The 19558-nt window shown below is 41.3% G+C and overlaps 1 protein-coding gene across 3 annotated transcripts in view; it reads left to right on the top strand.

The window, feature by feature from the left end:
* CDH4 (cadherin 4) overlaps positions 1-19558 on the top strand; it is a 663987-nt gene that overhangs the window by 496119 nt on the left and 148310 nt on the right. For all 3 annotated transcript variants that reach the window (XM_074969700.1, XM_074969701.1, XM_074969702.1), the window contains one exon: positions 18514-18669. In XM_074969700.1, coding sequence (XP_074825801.1) covers positions 18514-18669 — 156 coding nt within the window. The remainder of the gene's footprint in view (positions 1-18513; positions 18670-19558) is intronic.

Genomic DNA, 19558 nt, shown 5'->3' with positions numbered 1-19558 from the left:
TGCTCTGTTCCTCCAGTCCTGGTTACCATGGAGGATTGCAAAGAGTTGGCTGACAGGATGCGCATTTGGAAAAGGAGCGACCTTCAACATTGGCTAATGCTTGCAATAGATGGCATGCCCAACAGTGTCTGGCTTAATATATTCCTTTAAGTCCTGTTGTGCCATCCAGCCCAGTACCCAGCCTCCTCCTTGGTGCTCTTTGGACCATTTGGTAGTAATTCTGCCCTATTGCATTGCAGGAGCATAGAGGCTTCTTAGGACCTTTCTTCACTAGCTCACCCATGAAGTACAAAACAAAATTTAGCCATCAGTAGACCAGTTAAAACCACCTGCCCGTAAACTTGACCAACTGGACACAGATTAAAGAGATGTAACCAGCTTCTTTGATTTTATTTTTGCATCAGATGGGAACTGATCCTTTTCATTAGGTGGATGGCTTGCCCATGAGTTGTTTGGTTTGCCATTGTGCTAAATCCTTGGGTTCTGGTTGGTTGTGTATTTGGTCTGCTAGCTTCTTTACTTTCATTTTACTGTATGTTATCTGATGTTTACAGTTATGTACCTATATGCCTTATGAATTATATTTTACTAAATTAATAAGTTAAAAGGCATGTTTTAGCTGAGATGAATCTGTGAGGTTTGGATCTGAACTTCCCCATGCTCAGGGGTGTTTGGATCTGGGGTTGTAGTCCAGGCCTATCTGATTTTCAGAAACAGGGGGAGAAGTCTGGGCATTGTAGTGTGGGTTCTACACATACACTCTCTCTCTGTCTCTTTTCTTCCTCTTTCTCCAATCCTTCCGAGTGCCCAGAGTACTGAAAAGAAGCAGCAGCAAACTCTCCCCAAAGGGAGCACTTTTTAAACCATATTCTTATTTTGTATTACAGCTCCTCTCCATTAAATCCCTATATACGCCTGAAGCCAAGACAGAGTCTATTACTGTAGCTGCTACCTGCTTCTCGAATGGCATGCTGTGGCATAATGTGCAGAAAAGGCCAGAATACATGGTTATGAAAACTGTGAAACAGAAAGGCAGCCAGGTAGCGGAGCCAGTACATTGCACCACTGTGGGGAAGGCAGATTCAGGAGTTCCTGTGGACTCCGAATTTCTTGGCCAGCAGAAGATCAAATAGGTCACCCAGATGACAAGTTTAGTCTACTGCAGTACACTCCCTGCTGGGAGATATACGGTTCAGTGTGGGCAGCTGTGTATGCCATTCTCTTAATTAGAGGGAAAATAGTATCCCAGAGCCATAGTCTCTAAGCAAGAGGGATGATCAAAGGGGGATGGCATCCTCAGTGTAAAGAGGTGGCCAAAAGCTCAAAAGACTGGGAATGGGGCCATAAAAAAGAATCAAAGCAACACTTTTTTTTGTCTGATTAAAAAAAAAACCCAACAACTGCAACCATTATGCTCAACACAGCATTTTAAAAGTTCCCATGCTTACAAACATCCCGCTATGCATAAACTGTGATTCATTTGGGACGTTGTTAATTAATATTGGCGTTGCTTAGCCTCCCGCTGTTGGCCAGCTTCTTGCTCAAGAACTGTTTCATAATAATAATTTAAAAAAAGCAACATTTCATGTTGAAACAGTAAAGCTCTTCTTCAGAAGTTTGACAAGTCTATTAAGGCAGAAAGGTGGGGGGAGCAGGATGTCAAGTTTTTCCCCCCATTGGTTACACTGAGTTCCCTTACAGTTGGCAACGCAAACAACCCGACTCTTTAGCAAGCTGATGTCCACCAGTAGCAGAATCAGAGGTGTCAGCTTTTTGTTACCATGATTTTTAAGTACAATTCCCACTGGGGAGAAGCTGCCATACGCCATTGCAACTCAGAATGTTGCATCAGCCAACACAGTTGCAGCTTTTTCATTTTAATTTCCTTGTGTAAACTAATGGACATGGAGTCTTTATTTCAAAAATAAACAAAACTCCTTTTACTAAAGCTCTGCATATGGCTGTTTAGCAACTACGCACTAAATCCATGGAACAGAGGAAGAGTTCAGCAGTAGTGGATTAATATATAAATGGATTGTTTTCCCCCCCTCTCTAAAGCCTCCTTAAGTGCTGACTGACAAAATAAAACCTGAAAACTTTGTGTGCTAATTGTGTTCCTTGGCTTCCAGCCCATTAGCTGTCTATCTTCCTCTGCATTTTAAAGAGTTTCATGTAAGAGCTTTTTTCTTCTGTTTACAGGCATACCGGGTAGCTTATTCAAAACCACGGATAGGTATGAGGGTCAGAAAAGTGTTCCCCTCCCCCCATCCCTTATTTAAGAAAAAACAAGAGTGCTTGAAAACATCATCCCCAAATAGCAGCACACCACATACAACAGATTGAAGACACGAGGGCTGTCTTTGTGTTTTTCCTAGAAATAAACATGAAGGGACAGCCAACACTAAGCACCACAAAATTACCGGGCTAGCTCCTCATCTGTTGTCAATTGATGTAGCTCTGCTGAAGTCAGTGAAGCCACACTGATTTACCACAGCCGAGGATCAGTCCCATTGTGGAGCTTATTAAATGTCCTCATGAGGATTCTAGCATGTGTCAGACCATCACCTCTGAACTTGTATCTCAGGAGAAGTGTGATTAAAAAAAAAATCTGTTTCTTGTTAGTATGCTCTGGGGAGTGTCTGTGAGAACAAGTGATTGATGCACCTGCATGATTTCAGTCCCACATAATATTCCAGTTCAAATGATATAACTAAACATATAACTACAGATGTTTCTGGAGACATCTGCAAAAGAAATGCTCGCGCGCCCTTTTTATAATATGACCTGAATTTAAACACACACACACACACACACACCTACTACTACATTCCTGTAAAGAAAGAATCTCCAAGAGGTTTTTCTGTCCCTCACGGATGTTTTTAAGGGTTGTTGGGTTTTTTTTGCAGGAGAGAGTAGGTGCGCCCAAGAACAACAACAAAACATTTGGTCAAGCCTCATTTCCCCTCCCCTTCCACTTCAGTTTCAATTTCACAATTGCAGTTACTAGTAAGCAGTCTCTTACAGTGCCTGGAAAAAACCCAGAGCTGTGCATGAGTGATTTCATCTTGCTAGTGCCTGAGACTGGGAAGTGTAAGTGATCATCAACAAATCATGAAATGGGCTTTGCGCTAAGGGCCAGATTTGCAAGAGAACGGAGCACCATTTATTTATTTATTCATTTGTATTTTGGTACATATGGCTAATGTGCAAAAAGCTTACAACGTAAGTATAAGATGATAGCCAGCAGGTGGATGTGGCAGACAAACAGACGGGGGGAACACAAGGAAGCAATCAGACAATAAGAGCTCAGCTTCCATTTAAGCACCAAAATAAGTAGCCAGATTATAAAAAGAGCTCAGTATGTTTGGGGGTGGGGATCTCTTGAAAGTCTGGCCATAAATCTCTCAATGGAAATTGCTGAGAAATGAGCACTTCTGAAAATCTGACCTGTGTTCAGACACCTAAGTGGGAACTGAGCTTTTTTGAAAATATGAACCCCTGGGTTGTTTTGGAAATCTGGGCCCGCATGCTATCAAATGCACAAAAAAAATTCCTGTGGTCTCTTTCACTTATAGTAATATAACTTTCAGTTGTAAACAGTAATAGAAAACAATTCTGATGGAAATGTGATTTCCAAGTCAAAGTGTCTACAGCATGTAGCCAGTCTATTGCCATACCTTCCAAGGTTGTTTTCAGCATTACACCTTTGTTCACAACATTTCCAAATATACCACTATTACATTCTTTCAAAACAATTGGAAGGTTGGACTGGTGGTTGCTACATGAATATACTTGCAGTCTCTCTCTTTATACCTCTTCTAGCTGAGGTTAGAAGATCTAACTGTGGATCAAACATTCCTAAAACAATTAACGATTGTCCCTTAGAATACTAGTTAACATGTGACTATGAGTTGGAAGGGAAGTTTTGCAGCAGAACTCTGAGTTAAAGTTTGTGTAATAGGAAGGTCTGTAATGCTTAGTTATGTGAGTAACTGTTCTCCAAGAGTAGTCCCATTGAACTCAATAGAACTAGTCCCATACTTAAGTCTTTGTAGGGTTGTTGCCTAAGAACTAGAATTAGTCCCTGACAGCTGCATTTACTGTATTTTGCTAATCCATTCTTACAGACACCACAAATAGCACATTTCATTGTGCTCCTTTATTGATCGGGGGAAAGATTCAGTTTGACAGCAGTTTCAGAAAAACCTTCTTGCTGTCCAAGATGTGGTAGAGTCATTAACTATTCTAAGCTGACATATGGAAATTTAGCATTTAATGTTTGCCCTGACACACTAAAGCAGCATCATGCCAAGTTACCAGCTGATGCCCAAGAATTTAAATAAGTACAAAAATAATATCTGAAATATTTTCTGGTGCCACTTTTGGATTTTAAAATTCATGCTTTGATTATTTTTGTTACACTTAAACTCCCTTTGGCAGGGAAAAAGGGGGTTGAAATTCCATTGCATTGCCCACTGCAGTTGGAATAAATTAATAGGATTTTGCAGCTTTTTGCAGTTGTATTTGTACAACTTCATCTTGAAATAATTTTAATTTCAGTGACTAGGCTTATAATTTTTTCAAGCATGTTATACAGTTGGCTGTACATAATTATGTTTTACAGCCTTAAGCACTTGCAATCTGCTTACCTAAACTATTCTGCTCTAAACATGGCATTTAAGTGATGGTGAAGGAACTGTCTGTAATTTACCAGTTCTGAAATTAAATGATCGGTTAATATGTCAAAAATACTTCAAAAAAAATGAACAAGGATAGTCAACATGTCTGTCAGACAGAGTACAATTATCTGGAATTATAAAGACAATGCGTTAGGATCTTGAATCTTACTGGACTGTATGGTCTCTACATGTACAAAACAATCAAATATCTGATTTGCATGGAAAATCACAGAGCAAGCTTTTTGCTTCTAGCAGTCATAATTTTTGGAATGCCCTTTCCCTGGAAGTGTTCTGAGAAGTAGGTGGTGTAAGTAGATTACTGTATATCCTTTTTCAATATATTATTAATAGTAACACTTCCCACTTTAAAGCATCTTTCTTTCAATGATCTCAGGGCATCTTTGAAACATTAACTAAAGGCTTGTCTACATGGTGAGATAATGTGTTCTATAAGGGTGTGATTTCTAAATCGTACTATCATGTTGCACATTAATTGGTCCATGTAGACCCTTCTGGCGTGCACTAAAGTTTCCCTAGTGAATTTTAACATAGTACTGTTTCAAACAGCACTCCATTAAAGCACACCAGTAGAGTCTACACAAACCAATTAATACATAGCATGTCAGTGCACATTAGAAATCACACCCCTGTAGAACATATTACCCTGTGGTGTAGACAAGCCCTACGCTTCAAAACACCATGCTGTAGGTAAGCGTTATCACTGCCTGTTAGTGAAACACAGCTGCATGTGCGAACACATGCCTAATTTGCAAGTGCATTTCTTGTAACTGCATGTGCAATTTGGGTACTTGCATGAAATAATACTTGTTCATGAACAAATACTTGTCTAAATGACCATCTGTCCAGCTACCTGATTTGCTCCTACAGTAGTGGGAAGTGCATGTACTAATTAGGCACACAGTTAGGCTTTTTTGCACACGGTCCTTGGCTTCTGATGTTTTGCAAAGCTGTCTCTCTAAGTTTGAAAAGGAAATGTTGAGATTCTCTCATAAAAGGAAGCGATAGGCAGGTATAGACACTCTAAAAGCTGTAGGCTTACGGTGTTTTTAAAAGGAGAGGGCTGTATGCTGCAGTACGGTACAGCAGTCCTGTGTCCCATATTAAAGGCAGATGGGTGGGGACTATAACAGTAAGTCTTGCTGGAGATGAACTAATCTAACACACAGATAATCCAGGTTAGAGCAAACTGGACCATCAGCTCTGGGGGAATAAAGTACAGAAACTTAGTTAATGAAACAGAAAAACTTGCCAAAGATTCAGTCATATGAATACATTTCAAATCAGTGAAGTTCAGCTAAGTTTGAAATTTACTTTTTGGCAATCTCCCATCCCTAATTAATGAAGCAGTTCTGCAGACAGGAGCAGAGGCTGATGGAGTCTGAGGACATCTGTATAAGGGGGATTGGTTGGGTAAAGATATCTTTGACAAGTAGACCGTGAATGTAAGAATTGCAGCTGGGTGAGTGTGACCCAGGGATCCCTTGGGGACAACTGGCAGAGGGCACAGGGGCTACACGGGGGCTTTCAGGGATCCCCTGGGTCAGATATATGCACAATAGTTCACCAAAGAGTGGGATATGAGGTCTCTGCCAAGAGCCATTGATCATCATAATTACTGTGAAATGTATGTGTGGACAGTATTTAAGAAGTTATGTATCTATGCTAAAAATTATGTTTGTAAGGTCTTGGAGTTAAGGCAGGTAACCAGGAGGTAACATACCTTGGAAATGTTCCTTTCAGACAGGAAATGATGCCTATCTGCCTGTCTGGTCATTGGTGCATTCTGTGCCTCACAATACGTGCCTGTCCACATATTGAACAAGGGGCAGAAGGAAAGATTGTGAAATGTCCCAGAGAGGAAATTTACAGGGTGAAACAAACAGCGGGGGTGCAAGGAAACACACGGGATCCTCCACCTAGGAGGCAACTGACACTGTGCTTGTCTCATGAAAGGAGAGTCACAGCCAACCTGGCTGAAAAGCTCTGCAAGGATTTTGGGTGAGCAATACTCTACCAGACACAAGAGTATTTTATTAATAAATCTAGGCTCTAGAATGTGTGTTATGGCTTTACTTTCCATGTAACCCTTTGTTGTCAATACTTCCACTTGCTACCACTGAAATCTCTGGGCTTTGTTAAGCACAGAGCTGGTTTCTCTATAAATATTTCTAAGTGCTGTGGCATTAAACAGAGGAGTGATCTGACGTGGAACAGGTAAGGTGGGATGTCTTGTTTCTTTGGAAGCAGCAGATCTATAAACACTGTGAGTGTCCAGTGGACCAGGGGCTGGACACTCTAAGGAGATACTCAGAGGGCTAGAGGGTTGCAGTGTGCCAATTGCTAAACTGTAGGGTGGCAGCAGGACCTACAAAGCCTAAAGGGGAGTGCTTGCGTTGCCATGGCCAGTGGAGTTGGGTAGCTGGCCGATGATAGGCACAGACTTTCTCATGCTAAGGGCCAGGGGTGGCAAAGTGTCTCACAGCCCTGGGTATCCCCTGGAAGCATTGCAGTGAGTGGAAGGTAGCTGGAGAAATTATCTTTGACAAAGAGGGATAACTGCAATAGGAATCAAAAGGGTCTCTGAAGATGAAGAAGGAAGAGGGTTTTGCAGAGAATTGTTGTCCTTAGATTGTTGAAGTGGAATAGTACTAGAAAGGGTCATAGGGGAGAGAGGAATAAAAGGTAGAGATCAGCAAGGGGAAATTATTTTAGGAAAATGTAAATCACAGATGGATGGAAGGGATTAGGCTAGATTCAGCAACAGTTGCCTTCAGAGGAGAGCAGGAGTTGATAGCTGGAAGTGAGTGGGATAGAGAGAGGACATACAAATTCCCTTTGCTTACCCACACCTGTAAATATTTCTGTAATCAGGTCTGGCTCCTTTGCACCACTCAGTTGTTATAAAGGAGCTGTAATCTGGATGCAAACACTTATAAAGTTTGCAGACATGATACCAGGTTAGGAGGGGTTGTAAGTGCTTTGGAGGACAGGATTAAAATTCAAAATGATCTGGACAAACTGGAGAAATGATCTGAAATAAATAGGAGGAAACTCAATAAGGAAAAATGCAAAGTACTTCACTTAGGAAGGAACAGTCAATTGCACAAATGCAAAATGGGAAATGACTCCCTCGGAAGGAGTACTGAGGAAATGGATCTGGGGGTTATAGCGTATCACAAGCTAAATATGACTCAACGGCATACCACTGCACTGTTGAAAGAAAAAAAAAAGCTAACGTTCTAGCATGTATTAGCAGGAATGTTGTAGGCAAGACATGAGGAGTAATTCTTCTGCTCTACTCCACACTGATAAGGCCTCAGCTGGAGTATTGTGTGCAGTTCTGGGTGCCACATTACAGGAAAGATGTGGACAAATTGGATAAATCAAGAGAAGAGCAACAAAAATGATTAAAGGTCTAGAAAACATAACTTGTGAGGAAAGATTGAAAAAAATGGGTTAGTTTAGTCTGGAGAAGAGAAGACTGAGTGGGGACATAACAGTTTTCAAGTACATAAAAGGTTTTTACAAGGAGGAGGATGAAAATTTGTTCTTGTTAACCTCTGCGGATAGGACAAGAAGCAATGGGCTTAAGTTGCAGTTAGGAAGTGTTTCCTAATGTCCAAACTAAACCGCCCTAACTGTCAGGGTAGTTAAGCACAGGAACAAATTGCGTAGGGAGGTTTTGGAATCTCTGTCAGTGGAGGATTTAAGAACATGTTAGACAGACACCTCTCAGGCATGGTCTCGTTATTATGTGGTCCTCCCTTGAGTGCAGGGGATTAGACTAGATGGCCTCTCAAGGTCCCTTCCAGTCCTATACTTCTGTGATTCAGAATCAGCTCTAAACAGCTTTTTGATGCTCCCCACCCCTTCCATGGTTAGAACTCTGGTGCAAGAGAGAGTCTGGCCCAATGTGGAGATGTGTGGAGAGTGATATTCCCAAAATGGTTTGCCTGTCCCAGACAGCTAAGAGGCACTCTACCACTATACAAGAGGTCATACTGAAAATTGGTTTTATTATATACCTCAGAGTATGCCTTATGGTGTACCTGAAATCAGTTTTATTTGCAGTGCTTGTGATGCATACATCATGTGTTCTTGTGGTATATATGGTGTGCATACATGTGCACGCTCGTATGTGTGTGGGTTGCATATGGCATGTGTATATTAGTGTACACTGTGCATACAATGTTTACAAGTGTGGTATGTGTGAGATGCGGACAGTGTGTATGTATGTTTTTGCACAGTGCATGCAGTATGTGTGTGCATGTGTTTATGCACCATACATACAGTGTGCGTGTATGGTACATATGACATGTATGGATGTGTGTTTGTAGACTTGTGTCTGACTGTAGTGGGGCGATTGCCCCTCTCCTGAGCAGGGGTGGGGGGGAGAAAGGGTTAAAAGCAGCCCGGGAGAGGGCGGCTACTGCTGGGGAAAAGCTGATTGGCCAAACAGCCTCAGCTGGCACCACGCCCCAATCAGGGCCCAGCTGGCCCTTATAAGAGGGCAGTGGGCCAGGAGCAAACAGTCTCCTCTAGCTGTAGAGAGAGATGGGCCTGGCTGCTGGGGAACGTAACATAGTATGCAGGACAGGGGAGCTCTGGCCTGGAAACCCCCTAGCTGCAGGCCTAGTAGAAGGCCAAATAGGTATTGGGGTTGCAGAGGTAGCCCAAAGAGTAGGTAGAGGCAGCAGGTCCAAACCTCCCTTGCCTATGATGATTGGCTTATACACTGCAGTCTGCCCCAGTGTGTGGGGGCTCAATGGTGATGAGCAGTAGCCAAAGACTGAAGCGAGGTGGGGGTTCCCCAGAGATTGTGGGGGTACTCCGAGGGGGCAGCACCCACCCTAAAGGGGCACTGTGGTTCGGGAGGGACATATGGGGGGGCAAGTGGGACACCGGCCTACGGAGGGTGCTCCAGAGGCTGGAAGAGCTAATTCCCGAGGATGACCAGCAGGAGGCGCCGCAGGGGTGAGTCCCGCCATGTTACACTGACTTTTGCTCACTTGTCAATACTCTTTACGTGTTGCTCTCAGAGTTATTGGAGTCCCAACACTCTTCTGGCAGTATAATCTAAGGAAGAAGTGCTGCTCTTGGATGTCAGTGTTCAGCGGCCTTTGTCCTTAGTACAAAGCAGCACACGTTCATCCAAGGGCAGAATTTGGCCCTAAGAGATATGGTATGAAAAATATTTCATCTGTGAAGTTGTATAGTATCTCCATAAAAGGACACGGGGATCACAGCCATCTCTCAGAAACTACACCAATGAAAAATAAAACAGGGAGGATTTAAACATGCATTAATGCTTGTAGCAGATTGCTGACTCACCACCGCAGCACCTCCTGCTGGTTGCCTCAGGAATTAGCTCTTTTCCAGCCCCAGAGCACCTCCTGCTGGCTGATGTTGCTCCTGCCTCAGGCCCCCCATGTCCCTCCCGGGCCCCTGTGCCCTTTACCTTGGGGTTCTGCCCACTGCAGTCCACCCAACACTTCCATGGGGAGCCCCCTGCCCCTATGCCCACCTTGTCTCAGTGGCTACTGCCAATAGTCATCTAGCCCCCTTTCTCTTGGGCAAACTGCAGTCTGTAATGGCCACTCATCATTGGTAAGGGGGTTGGACCAGCTGCCTCTGCCTAACTCTGGGCTGCACCTCCTCAGCCCCACTACCTCTTTAGGCCTTAAACAAGGTCTCAGCCAGGGGAGTTGCCAGGCTGGAGCGTCTCTTGCCTTTCCCTAGCAGTGCTCTGTGTCAGGTACCCTCCATTCCCAGGCAGCTGGGTCCTTCCCACTCCAAGGCTGGAGTGAGTCTCTTTCTAAAGCTAGAGAGAGACTGTTCACCTTCTGGCCCAGCAGCTCTTTTATCAGCCCAGCCTGGCCCTGATTGGCTGCCTCCCAGCCTTTTCCTGTTGGCTCTCAGCCCCAGTCCTCTCCCAAGGCTGGCTTTTAACCCTTTCAGGGCTGGAGCAGAGTGACTGCCTCGCTACAATGCCCTTTAATATTGTCCTTATGATAGATATTTTCTTTTAAGGAGAATTACACTTTCAACCATTTCAAGTTTAGCTCATCCCTTTGCTGATGAATGAAAGCACTTTTCCATATATTCTACACAATGTAATATATGCTATGGGAGGAAAGTATCTTGTTATATAGCTGGGATCATTAGAGACTTAATACAATGTTCAGTGTAAAAGATCACTTAGGGATGAGGGGACCGATACAGTGACAAAGTTCTTAATCCCTGCCCTTCTAACATCCACAAAGTAATATCCCAAAAATTAATCTAGGCAGATTTTGAAGCCCAAAACTTAGAAATTTAGAGTTTTATTATTGTTTCTAGTGTTATACATTGTTAGCTGCTTGTAAACAGGTTTAAAGGTTTCATTTAAGGCTGAGGGTAGTGTCTCTAATCCCACTATGTGTGATCAGTGATATCTGTAGGCATAGTACAGTGTGAATTGAAATGCACTGCTATTTAAGGTCAGGAGAGCTAGACAACGGGGAAAAGATATAGCTTATTATGAAAGTAAAGGTCACACCAAGACAAATTATATCCCATGAGAGTGGAAAAAACTTCCCTTCATGAAGATACAGCAGTGTCGGTTTCTTAATGTTTACCTTTTCGCTGCCCCCACACTGTGATACCAAGAGGAATGCTACTTGAGTTGAAATACCTGTATGCTGGTTGTACAAAGACTGTTCTTTCCTCGCTGATGTGATATGCCATTAGATTTTATTTTTTTAAACTGCTTGGACCAGATCCTCAGCTGGGGTGAATTGATGTAATTCCATGGAAGCCAACGGAACTATACTGATTTACTTTAGCTGAGGACTGGCCTTGTTAGTTACAGTGATATAGTTAACCTTGTTAAGGTTGATATTTGCTAATTCTTCTAACCTCCTGTAACAAGTGCTTTTATTCTTCACACAGTACCACTCCCAGGAGAGTGCTGGTCTCTCTCTTTCCTACATTGGCTTTGTGATGGAAGCTAATGGAAGGCTCGTGGATGGACCCACAAGGGTACTCTTTGAAAAGACTTCAGGCAAAATCCCAATATTCTTGCTTGGTTTTTACTTAGTCCTCACTCATGCATAGCTGTCACTGACTAGCTGCTTGAGGAAGGGCTGCAGGGCTGAATTATTAATAAGGATGTCAGGTTGCAGTCCTTTATTAATAGATTAAGGAAAATGTCCTCCTGTAGCATGCAGACCAGTAACTTTCCCATCATGACGGTTACTAGCGCTCTTTCTTGAGCTACCGGAGCAATTTCATTTTGTTTGAACTTCCATCATGCAAGATGGCACTAATCAAAAGCATGGAGTCTCCAGGCCCCCATCATTTAGTAAGGAGCCCTGGGATCTTGCATGATGGGAGACCAAACTAAATGGAATAGCCCCAGTAGCTTAAGAAAGGGCCAAGTTCTCTGCACCTGGAAATGGCTGTTGCTCCATTGGAGTGCCCCAATTACATCACCAGGGACTATGTGCCCTAGTAACTCTCACGATGGGAGCTCAGACTAGTAAAGGTGGGACTGGCAGGTTTGGGTATCTAAATTCTTGCTGTGGTAAAAAAATATTGGTAACATGCAGCTATATGTTGTAGATCTTTCAGTAATGTTCGTTTTTCTATCCATTTGCCCTCCCTCCAACCCTCTGTATTTTTCAGTTTCCACAAAGTGGTACAGTTTTTCAATCTGAAAACTAAATCTATTGCAAAAGAACTGGAGACCATTCATAGTGTTTTAGAAACTACTCCTCTGTATCAATTAAGATTACATGTAGAAGACCCATTAGCTTTGGCCACTTCCTGTTACAGATGCATTAGCTTTCTGACCTTCATAATAACAAGTAATGAAGGTCGCTTAATTAGCTAATCATGAAGACCATGCAGCAAATTACAGTATATTGAATCTTCGCCAGTAAAGAAAAAGAGACCTGATGGCAATAGCATCAACTGTCAGCCATTGCAGGTCCCTATCTCCACGCTAAACTCTGGCACCAGTAGATAAGAGTACAGCAAGCTTAGATGCTATATGAGTTCAACAGTCACTTAGTCCTGCAGCATCCAGACTGCTAACTCATGCTGAAACACAAGTGCTGTACAGTTACAAACGGTATTACAGCAAAAGTTAAACTGCAGCTGATAGCCAGTGCAATTAGTATTGCCACTTTGCAAAGTCTCGTGGCCTTGAAATATCTCTCATGATTGAAAGGAGATTTTCAATAACACATTAAGGTCACTTTATTAAGCCTAGTTTAGATGCTCCCTTTTCCCTTCTGCTTGGTGTTGCATGTTCCCCTATATCACACACAGGGAAGAAAGACAAAACCTAAATAAACAAACCAGAAAAACCTGGAGGGAAAGACATAGATAAAAAGAATGATCAGGAGGGGTGGAAATCAAGGGACGTACATCCACACAGGCTCTTGCTCATGACCAGAAACTGGCCTGCTGGGAGGCTGAGTTGACGAGATATTGGCAGAAGCCAAAGAACCTGAAAACATTGGAAGCTCAGACGCAATTCCAAAATTTAGTAAATTTTCTTTGCCACCCCATCCAGAGGGTCAGTGCGGAGGAAACGGACTTCTACTGGTAAGTGTCAGCTTGGAGGCCAAGCAGATTTATGATTAGATTGCTGGCACTTACAGAGAGTACCTGTAGTTGCTTGAAAGCCGCCATGAGGTTTACTACTTTGTATTTTAGTGTTTTCAAGCATCTCTCTTCACATACACAGACCAGATGAGTCAGATGTAAAAGCAGAGGTTTTAATGCAGGCGAAAGAGGTTCTTAACCCCCAAAGGCCTCCAGTATAATATTTTTATTCTCCTTTGCATTGAACTAAATCAATTTAAAAAAATCTTACAGGCAAGAGTTTCCAGAGGATTCAACCTCACATGAGAGGCATCAGGCCACTAGGGCTAAGGGAACACCGGGCTAATGGACAAGACCTCCACAGTTAGGTTTTTGTGCGGGGGGGGGGGTTAAGTGTTTTGAGCTCTTCCTTAGGAATGTTGATAGTAGCTACATAGAGGGACAGAAGAAATCAATAACTCAACTCTATTTGGTATTTCCAACCTTTCTCTGTTTGTCAGCCCAATTGAAAGGGGTAAAGGTCCCCTCCCAGTCAGCTTGTTTGTAGACTGTCATTACGGGAAGCTGGGAACACACTACATATGATAATAGTTTTATGTTCTAGAGACTGAAGGCCTGAGTGCTACCTCTAAAACTACTTCTGCTGTAGTTAGTGGGAATTCTCCTTTAGCTCAGGTATGGCAGCACTTTTTCTTTGAGATCTGAGGGTCCTTTTTTCAAGTCCCAGCAAAGACAAATTCCTTAGAAGACAACTGCAGTTTTTTCTTTCTTTCCTTCCAGTGTCTCCCTTCCTGCCTGGGTGGCAGTTTGAGGTCACTGGAAGATGTACTAATAGAGGACAGAAGTTTAATAAATATTGTTTTAACCCAATGGTTCTCCACATTTCTCTCACATAGTTATTCTCTGTCCATTTTACTTTTGACCATGCTTCCCGAAATCAAATATGATTAAAAGTCAACAGGCAATAATATGATTGGAGAGGCAGTGTTAGAAATCTGCTGTTTTACTGATTTGTAAAGAGATATTGAAATTATAGCTGAGAATGTTTACATGAATGATTCTTAAACATACTGCAAATTCAGTTTAATAAAAAAAAACCTTAGTAGGAGTCTCAATGAGCAATAAGATGTAGCCGAATTAAAATATTGCCACTAAAATTAATGAGCCAAACTTAGAATGCTTAAATTTACTCTTAAGTGTGCTAATTTAAAGGATTTGAATATGTTTGCATTTCTTGGCTTCCATGCAACACTTGGAATACATGAGAGAATATAGCCTTCAATTATTTTCCATTTGGTCCTTGTAATGGGCAAAATAGCCAAGAGCTTAAAAATGAAAGAGATTTGTTTAGCATTGACACTGTTCTACATGGCCATTAATAATTATGGAGTGCTGTGTAAAACAGAAAATCAGATTCAACTATTCGGAAGTCATGCAAATATTATTGTTACAGTTTCATTTTTTACATTGACTTTTGTGGGATGATCTATCATATTTTTCAGTTTGTTAGTAGAAACTGAAACAGAGGATAATTTGGTCATTTTGCTTTGCCCAAATACATCCCCAGCTGGGTACACCTTCCCTGTGACCTGTAAATGACTCATTTGGTATCCAGTAGCAAATATTATACAATGACAAAATAAGTCCACGTTAACTTCATATCATCTCGTGATATCGTATATTTCACAGCAGCTCTGCTGAGTGAAATACAGTTGTGTGTCATTACATGGTATCTTGGATTATACATGATTGGGTAATTCACTAGCTATTGGGGTCCCCTGAATTGCCAACTATACAGTTCTCAACAGCCCCCTGTTCCTCTTATCTCCTGTCATAGAGCAGCATTGTGTCACCCTGTAGGGTGAGAAGGTTAGTAACTGCAAGACCCAGGACAGGAATTAGGAATATTAAGACTACAAGGGTATGTTCAGTAGAAACAAAACAGACGTATAAAGTCTGTTACCTTGAACAAGCTCTTAAATTGAAATCTTACCCAATAGTAAAACTTATTGGAACAGTATAGCTGGATATTAAATCTTGATGGAGGTTTATGTCCCTTAAGATTTTTGCCTAAAAATGTGACATGAAGGATACTTAGCATGTGAAAGGGAAAGTCCATTAAAATTCAGCAATGCTAGAAACCATAAAATCAGATCTGATGACAGAACTACGTGAATTTTATATCAAGGTTTACATCATACATGTATTTTGGCCATTATGTCAGAATCTTTAAAGGGGAAAGAGTTATTGGTTTTACATCTGTGTCATTTCTTTGATCTGCAGTTATTCTGGATTTATTATAGTGTAAATGGGAGAGCAGAATCAGACTCAAACTCTTTCCAGTTATGATTTGGGAATTAATTTAAATTATTGGACGTTATTTTGGTTGGCTCAGCAGAGCTTGAACCTACAACATGCTGCAGCTTACTAAATGACACGTCTCATTAAGCCAACAGGGAGGTCTGATTGGGACTCAGGAACTGAACCAGGTCTCCTGACTCTGTCACGGGCTTCCTTTATGGCTTTGGTCATGTCACTCAATCTCTCTGGGCCTCAGTTCCTCATCTGTAAAATGTAGATAATATTTCTGTACCTCACTGGGATGGTATGAGGAAAACTCCACTAGTGTTTGTGAGGCGCTCAGGATAAGCTGAGGAGAGCCATGTCAGAACCTAGATATACAGAATTATAACGTTTGTCCTGATTCTGAATCCAATGAACTCCCCATTGAAAGTGCATTTCTTCATGTGGTTAACAATCCCAAAGGCTAAATTCCTTCCCATGTGTTTGTGGAGAGTGAAAACCCTTTTATAAAGAATGAATCCATTACAACAATCACCAAACATCAGAAGTTAATTTAATGCACACGTCACTTTAACCAGGTCTTCATACATACTGATACAGTGCCTAGCACTGTTGAAAGTTGAGGATCCTGGGAACCTCTGGGTGCTACAGTAATAACATTTTAAATATGTTAATAAATTTAACCTTTCACCATCTGTTCTGTAAATAAAAAACAGCATAATTCTCATCATCATTATAAATGTAAGATAAATGAATGGCATGCATGTGTGTAGTCTTCACTCATAGTATTATCATAAGCATGTGTTGTGTTTTTCTCATTTACCAGATATAAATAAGATGTAAAGCTGCTCTTTCCTGATCTAGGAAATTCCCTGAAACAGTGATTCTTTTTTTAATATGGTAAACTGGTTCAGTAACTGTTCTGACAAGCAAAGCTTATATTGTATTCACATAAGTCTTAATAGATCAAAAAGATTTACTAGATTACACGCTGGGAATGGTCAGAATATTCCAGATAGGAAGTATTCTCTTTTTTAAAGTATTCTTTTTTTAAAAATCTCATTAAATGTTAAAATTACATGTTCTGATACAAAATTAATGTGCTTTTGTAGAAGGAATACCTCAGTAGTGGCAAGCCATACTATGTCTCGTTGTCCTCGGTCTTTGTGATCACTTCCCCATAGATAATTTCTCTCGAAAACCAAGTATTTTTTGTTTTCTTACTGGAAAGTAAGTTCAGGTAAGTGATTCACCACAATTTTTGAGTGATTTCCAAATGTTTGCAAGATGTAACAAAGTGTATTTGTTTTGCTCAATGTAGTATAATTATCTCCTAGATTTCCTTAGTGCAGCTGGATAACTCCTATGTATCTCATGGTGTATTTCATTTCCTGGATCTGCAGTGACTTACTTACAGAAAGTTTAACTCTCTTTAATGCAAAGGAAAGAAATCCATGGGAAGAAGTACGTGCATCTATATTGGTCATGTATGGAGGGTTTCAAAATAGTAGCCCCCTCCTCCCAATTTCCTCAATCTGATAAACAAACCCTCATCTCACCTAGAATGGAACTTCTTTTAATTCAGTTATTTGTGCCTCCTGCATGCACCGTCGTATTCCAGAGTGTGCAGACCTTTCAGAAAATGCCCTGCCATATCTGAGATACTAACGTACACTCCTCTATAAAAATAGATTTATATGATGTTCCCATTAATTTATTGCATTCATAAACTTGGCTAGGAAAAAAAATCCCTGTTTTTCACGTTGACGTAAGACAGTTTTTCACAGTGTGGGGGGTGGTAGTTTGTTTATTTGTACCTTGCATTTTCCTTCAGAAATAGCCCTGACATTACAAGAACTTCTTTTAAATGGCTGATCTAGAAATTACCTTCAGATTTAAAGCAATACAATCAAGGTTGCTAGGGTAACATCTTAGCCTGCCTTTTTATTTCCTTTTATCTGTTTCCAAAGTTCATGTCATTCTTCATGCCATATTTGATTTTTTTTGTTTGTTTCTCAAGGTGGGAAGGAGGCTGGGAGGAATGGGCTTTAAAAGCAATGCTGTAATGCTTTTTTCCCTAAGAAGACGTTCAAATGTAAAGCTAGCAGTCCATCAGGCATTAGTAACCCCGCATTAACAAGCCAACAAGCTTGTATTAGGAATGAAATAAAGGCTTCTGTTTTTAGAATAACATGTGTGTGTTTACATACACATTTAGACTGGTTGAAAATGCAATCCTGGTGATTATAGAGAATTGTCAAAAGTGATTAGTGGGTGTCTAGTGATTAACAGATGCCCAGCTCCAAACACCTAAAAGGGGCTGGATTTTTAGAGGGAAAGCATTTGGCACTTTGTGAAAGTCAAGATCCCTTTGAGGTGTCTCAGTTTAGATGCCCCCAAATTAAGGTACCTATAATCACTAGTTGCTGTTGAAAATTTAGGGTCTGTATGCCCAGTCAGCCTGTTAAAATTCTAGGCTAAGATTTTTCAAGGGAACCTGAGGGAACTAGGTGCCCAACTCCATTAGACTCCTTTAAAAAAAAAAAAATCCCAGCCCTAATTATTTGCATGCATAATTTAATTACAGTTGCATAAATTGTGCATGCAAATGAATGCACTTCTGAGAATCAGGGCCAGAATGTCAGAGGGTTCTGCTTTCTGGGTTCCAAAGGATCATTGTAAACAAAAGTGGAAAAAAATGAGTTGGAAGTTTATGAAAGATCTTTTTTTCTGCAACCTAGTTCCAGGCCTTAGCATGCAGGTCACCTATCAGAGTTAGCAACGTTGCATATAGAAGGCTTGCAAGATTGGGCCTTAATGTCCTCCTAACTATATAGCAGGTAAAGGTATTTGAATATCAATGTCACCAACCCATTGTCCATAGCTTACTGATTGTTATCTTTAATTATTTATACAGATTCGTTCTGATAAGGACAGTGAGATCCATATCAGATACAGCATCACTGGAGTAGGAGCTGACCAGCCACCTATGGAAGTCTTCAGCATTGATCCCGTGTCTGGCAGAATGTATGTGACACGTCCAATGGACAGAGAAGAAAGAGCTTCCTACCATGTAAGTATGAAAATATCTTTTTTTCTTTTTTATGCATTGTACATGTATCCCCCTAATCCACAGCTCCTCTGCACTAGAATTGTGCAAAAGGACTTTGTGGCTAGAATAGACACACAGATTTGGGTCCTTCCCTGAGTTTGGGGTCTGAACTCACAAAGTCAAAGTAAAACACTCAAAACTGCTAGATTTCAGCAGGTTTCACCTCATCACTGAATGTTTTGTGCAATTTAGATGTAGAACTGTGGACCCAACTTGTCTTCTCAGAATTAGGGCCCAGGTTTGCATTTCCAGTGTATGAGGAAATGAGAAAGCATGCGAGTGTTGCCCAGCTCAGGATTTATTGATCACATATTTTACACAGATCAACTCTTTTCCCTGTGACTGAGAAAAGGACTAAGGCATTGTTTTCATAACAGATTTGCATGGTTTTCACTAAAGGTGCGATTCTGCATTGATTTGGTTAAATAGGTACATTTTGTATATGTCTACATGGGAGCTAGAAGGTGTAAGTTCAAGGAGCCAGACCTGCACTAGCTGTGATCAAACTAGCATGCTAAAATTAGAAACGTTGCCGTAGTGGCGTGAGGGGTTAACTTCCCCAAGTACATGCCTAGCATCTTGGATAGCATCATTCTTAAAGCAGCGATCTCCTCACACCACTCGCCACCGCTACACTTCTGTTTTTAGCACATTGGTTCAACTGACATGGATATGTCTCCTTGAGCTGGAATTTACACCTTCCAGCTCTAGAGTAGACATACCCTTTATGTGTAGACTCTCCGTGTTGTTTTAAATGTGCTTTACATTGGTTGGCCCTTGTTAAATAGGCAGCATAGCTATTGCCACAGTAGCATGGTAGTGTAGACACAGACTACAGCAACGGACGGGT

The sequence above is a fragment of the Natator depressus genome, chromosome 13, assembly GCF_965152275.1.
Source record: "Natator depressus isolate rNatDep1 chromosome 13, rNatDep2.hap1, whole genome shotgun sequence".
Lineage (NCBI taxonomy): Eukaryota > Metazoa > Chordata > Testudines > Cheloniidae > Natator > Natator depressus.
Note: the sequence above shows the minus strand (reverse complement) of the source record. Positions and strands in the feature narration are given on the sequence as shown.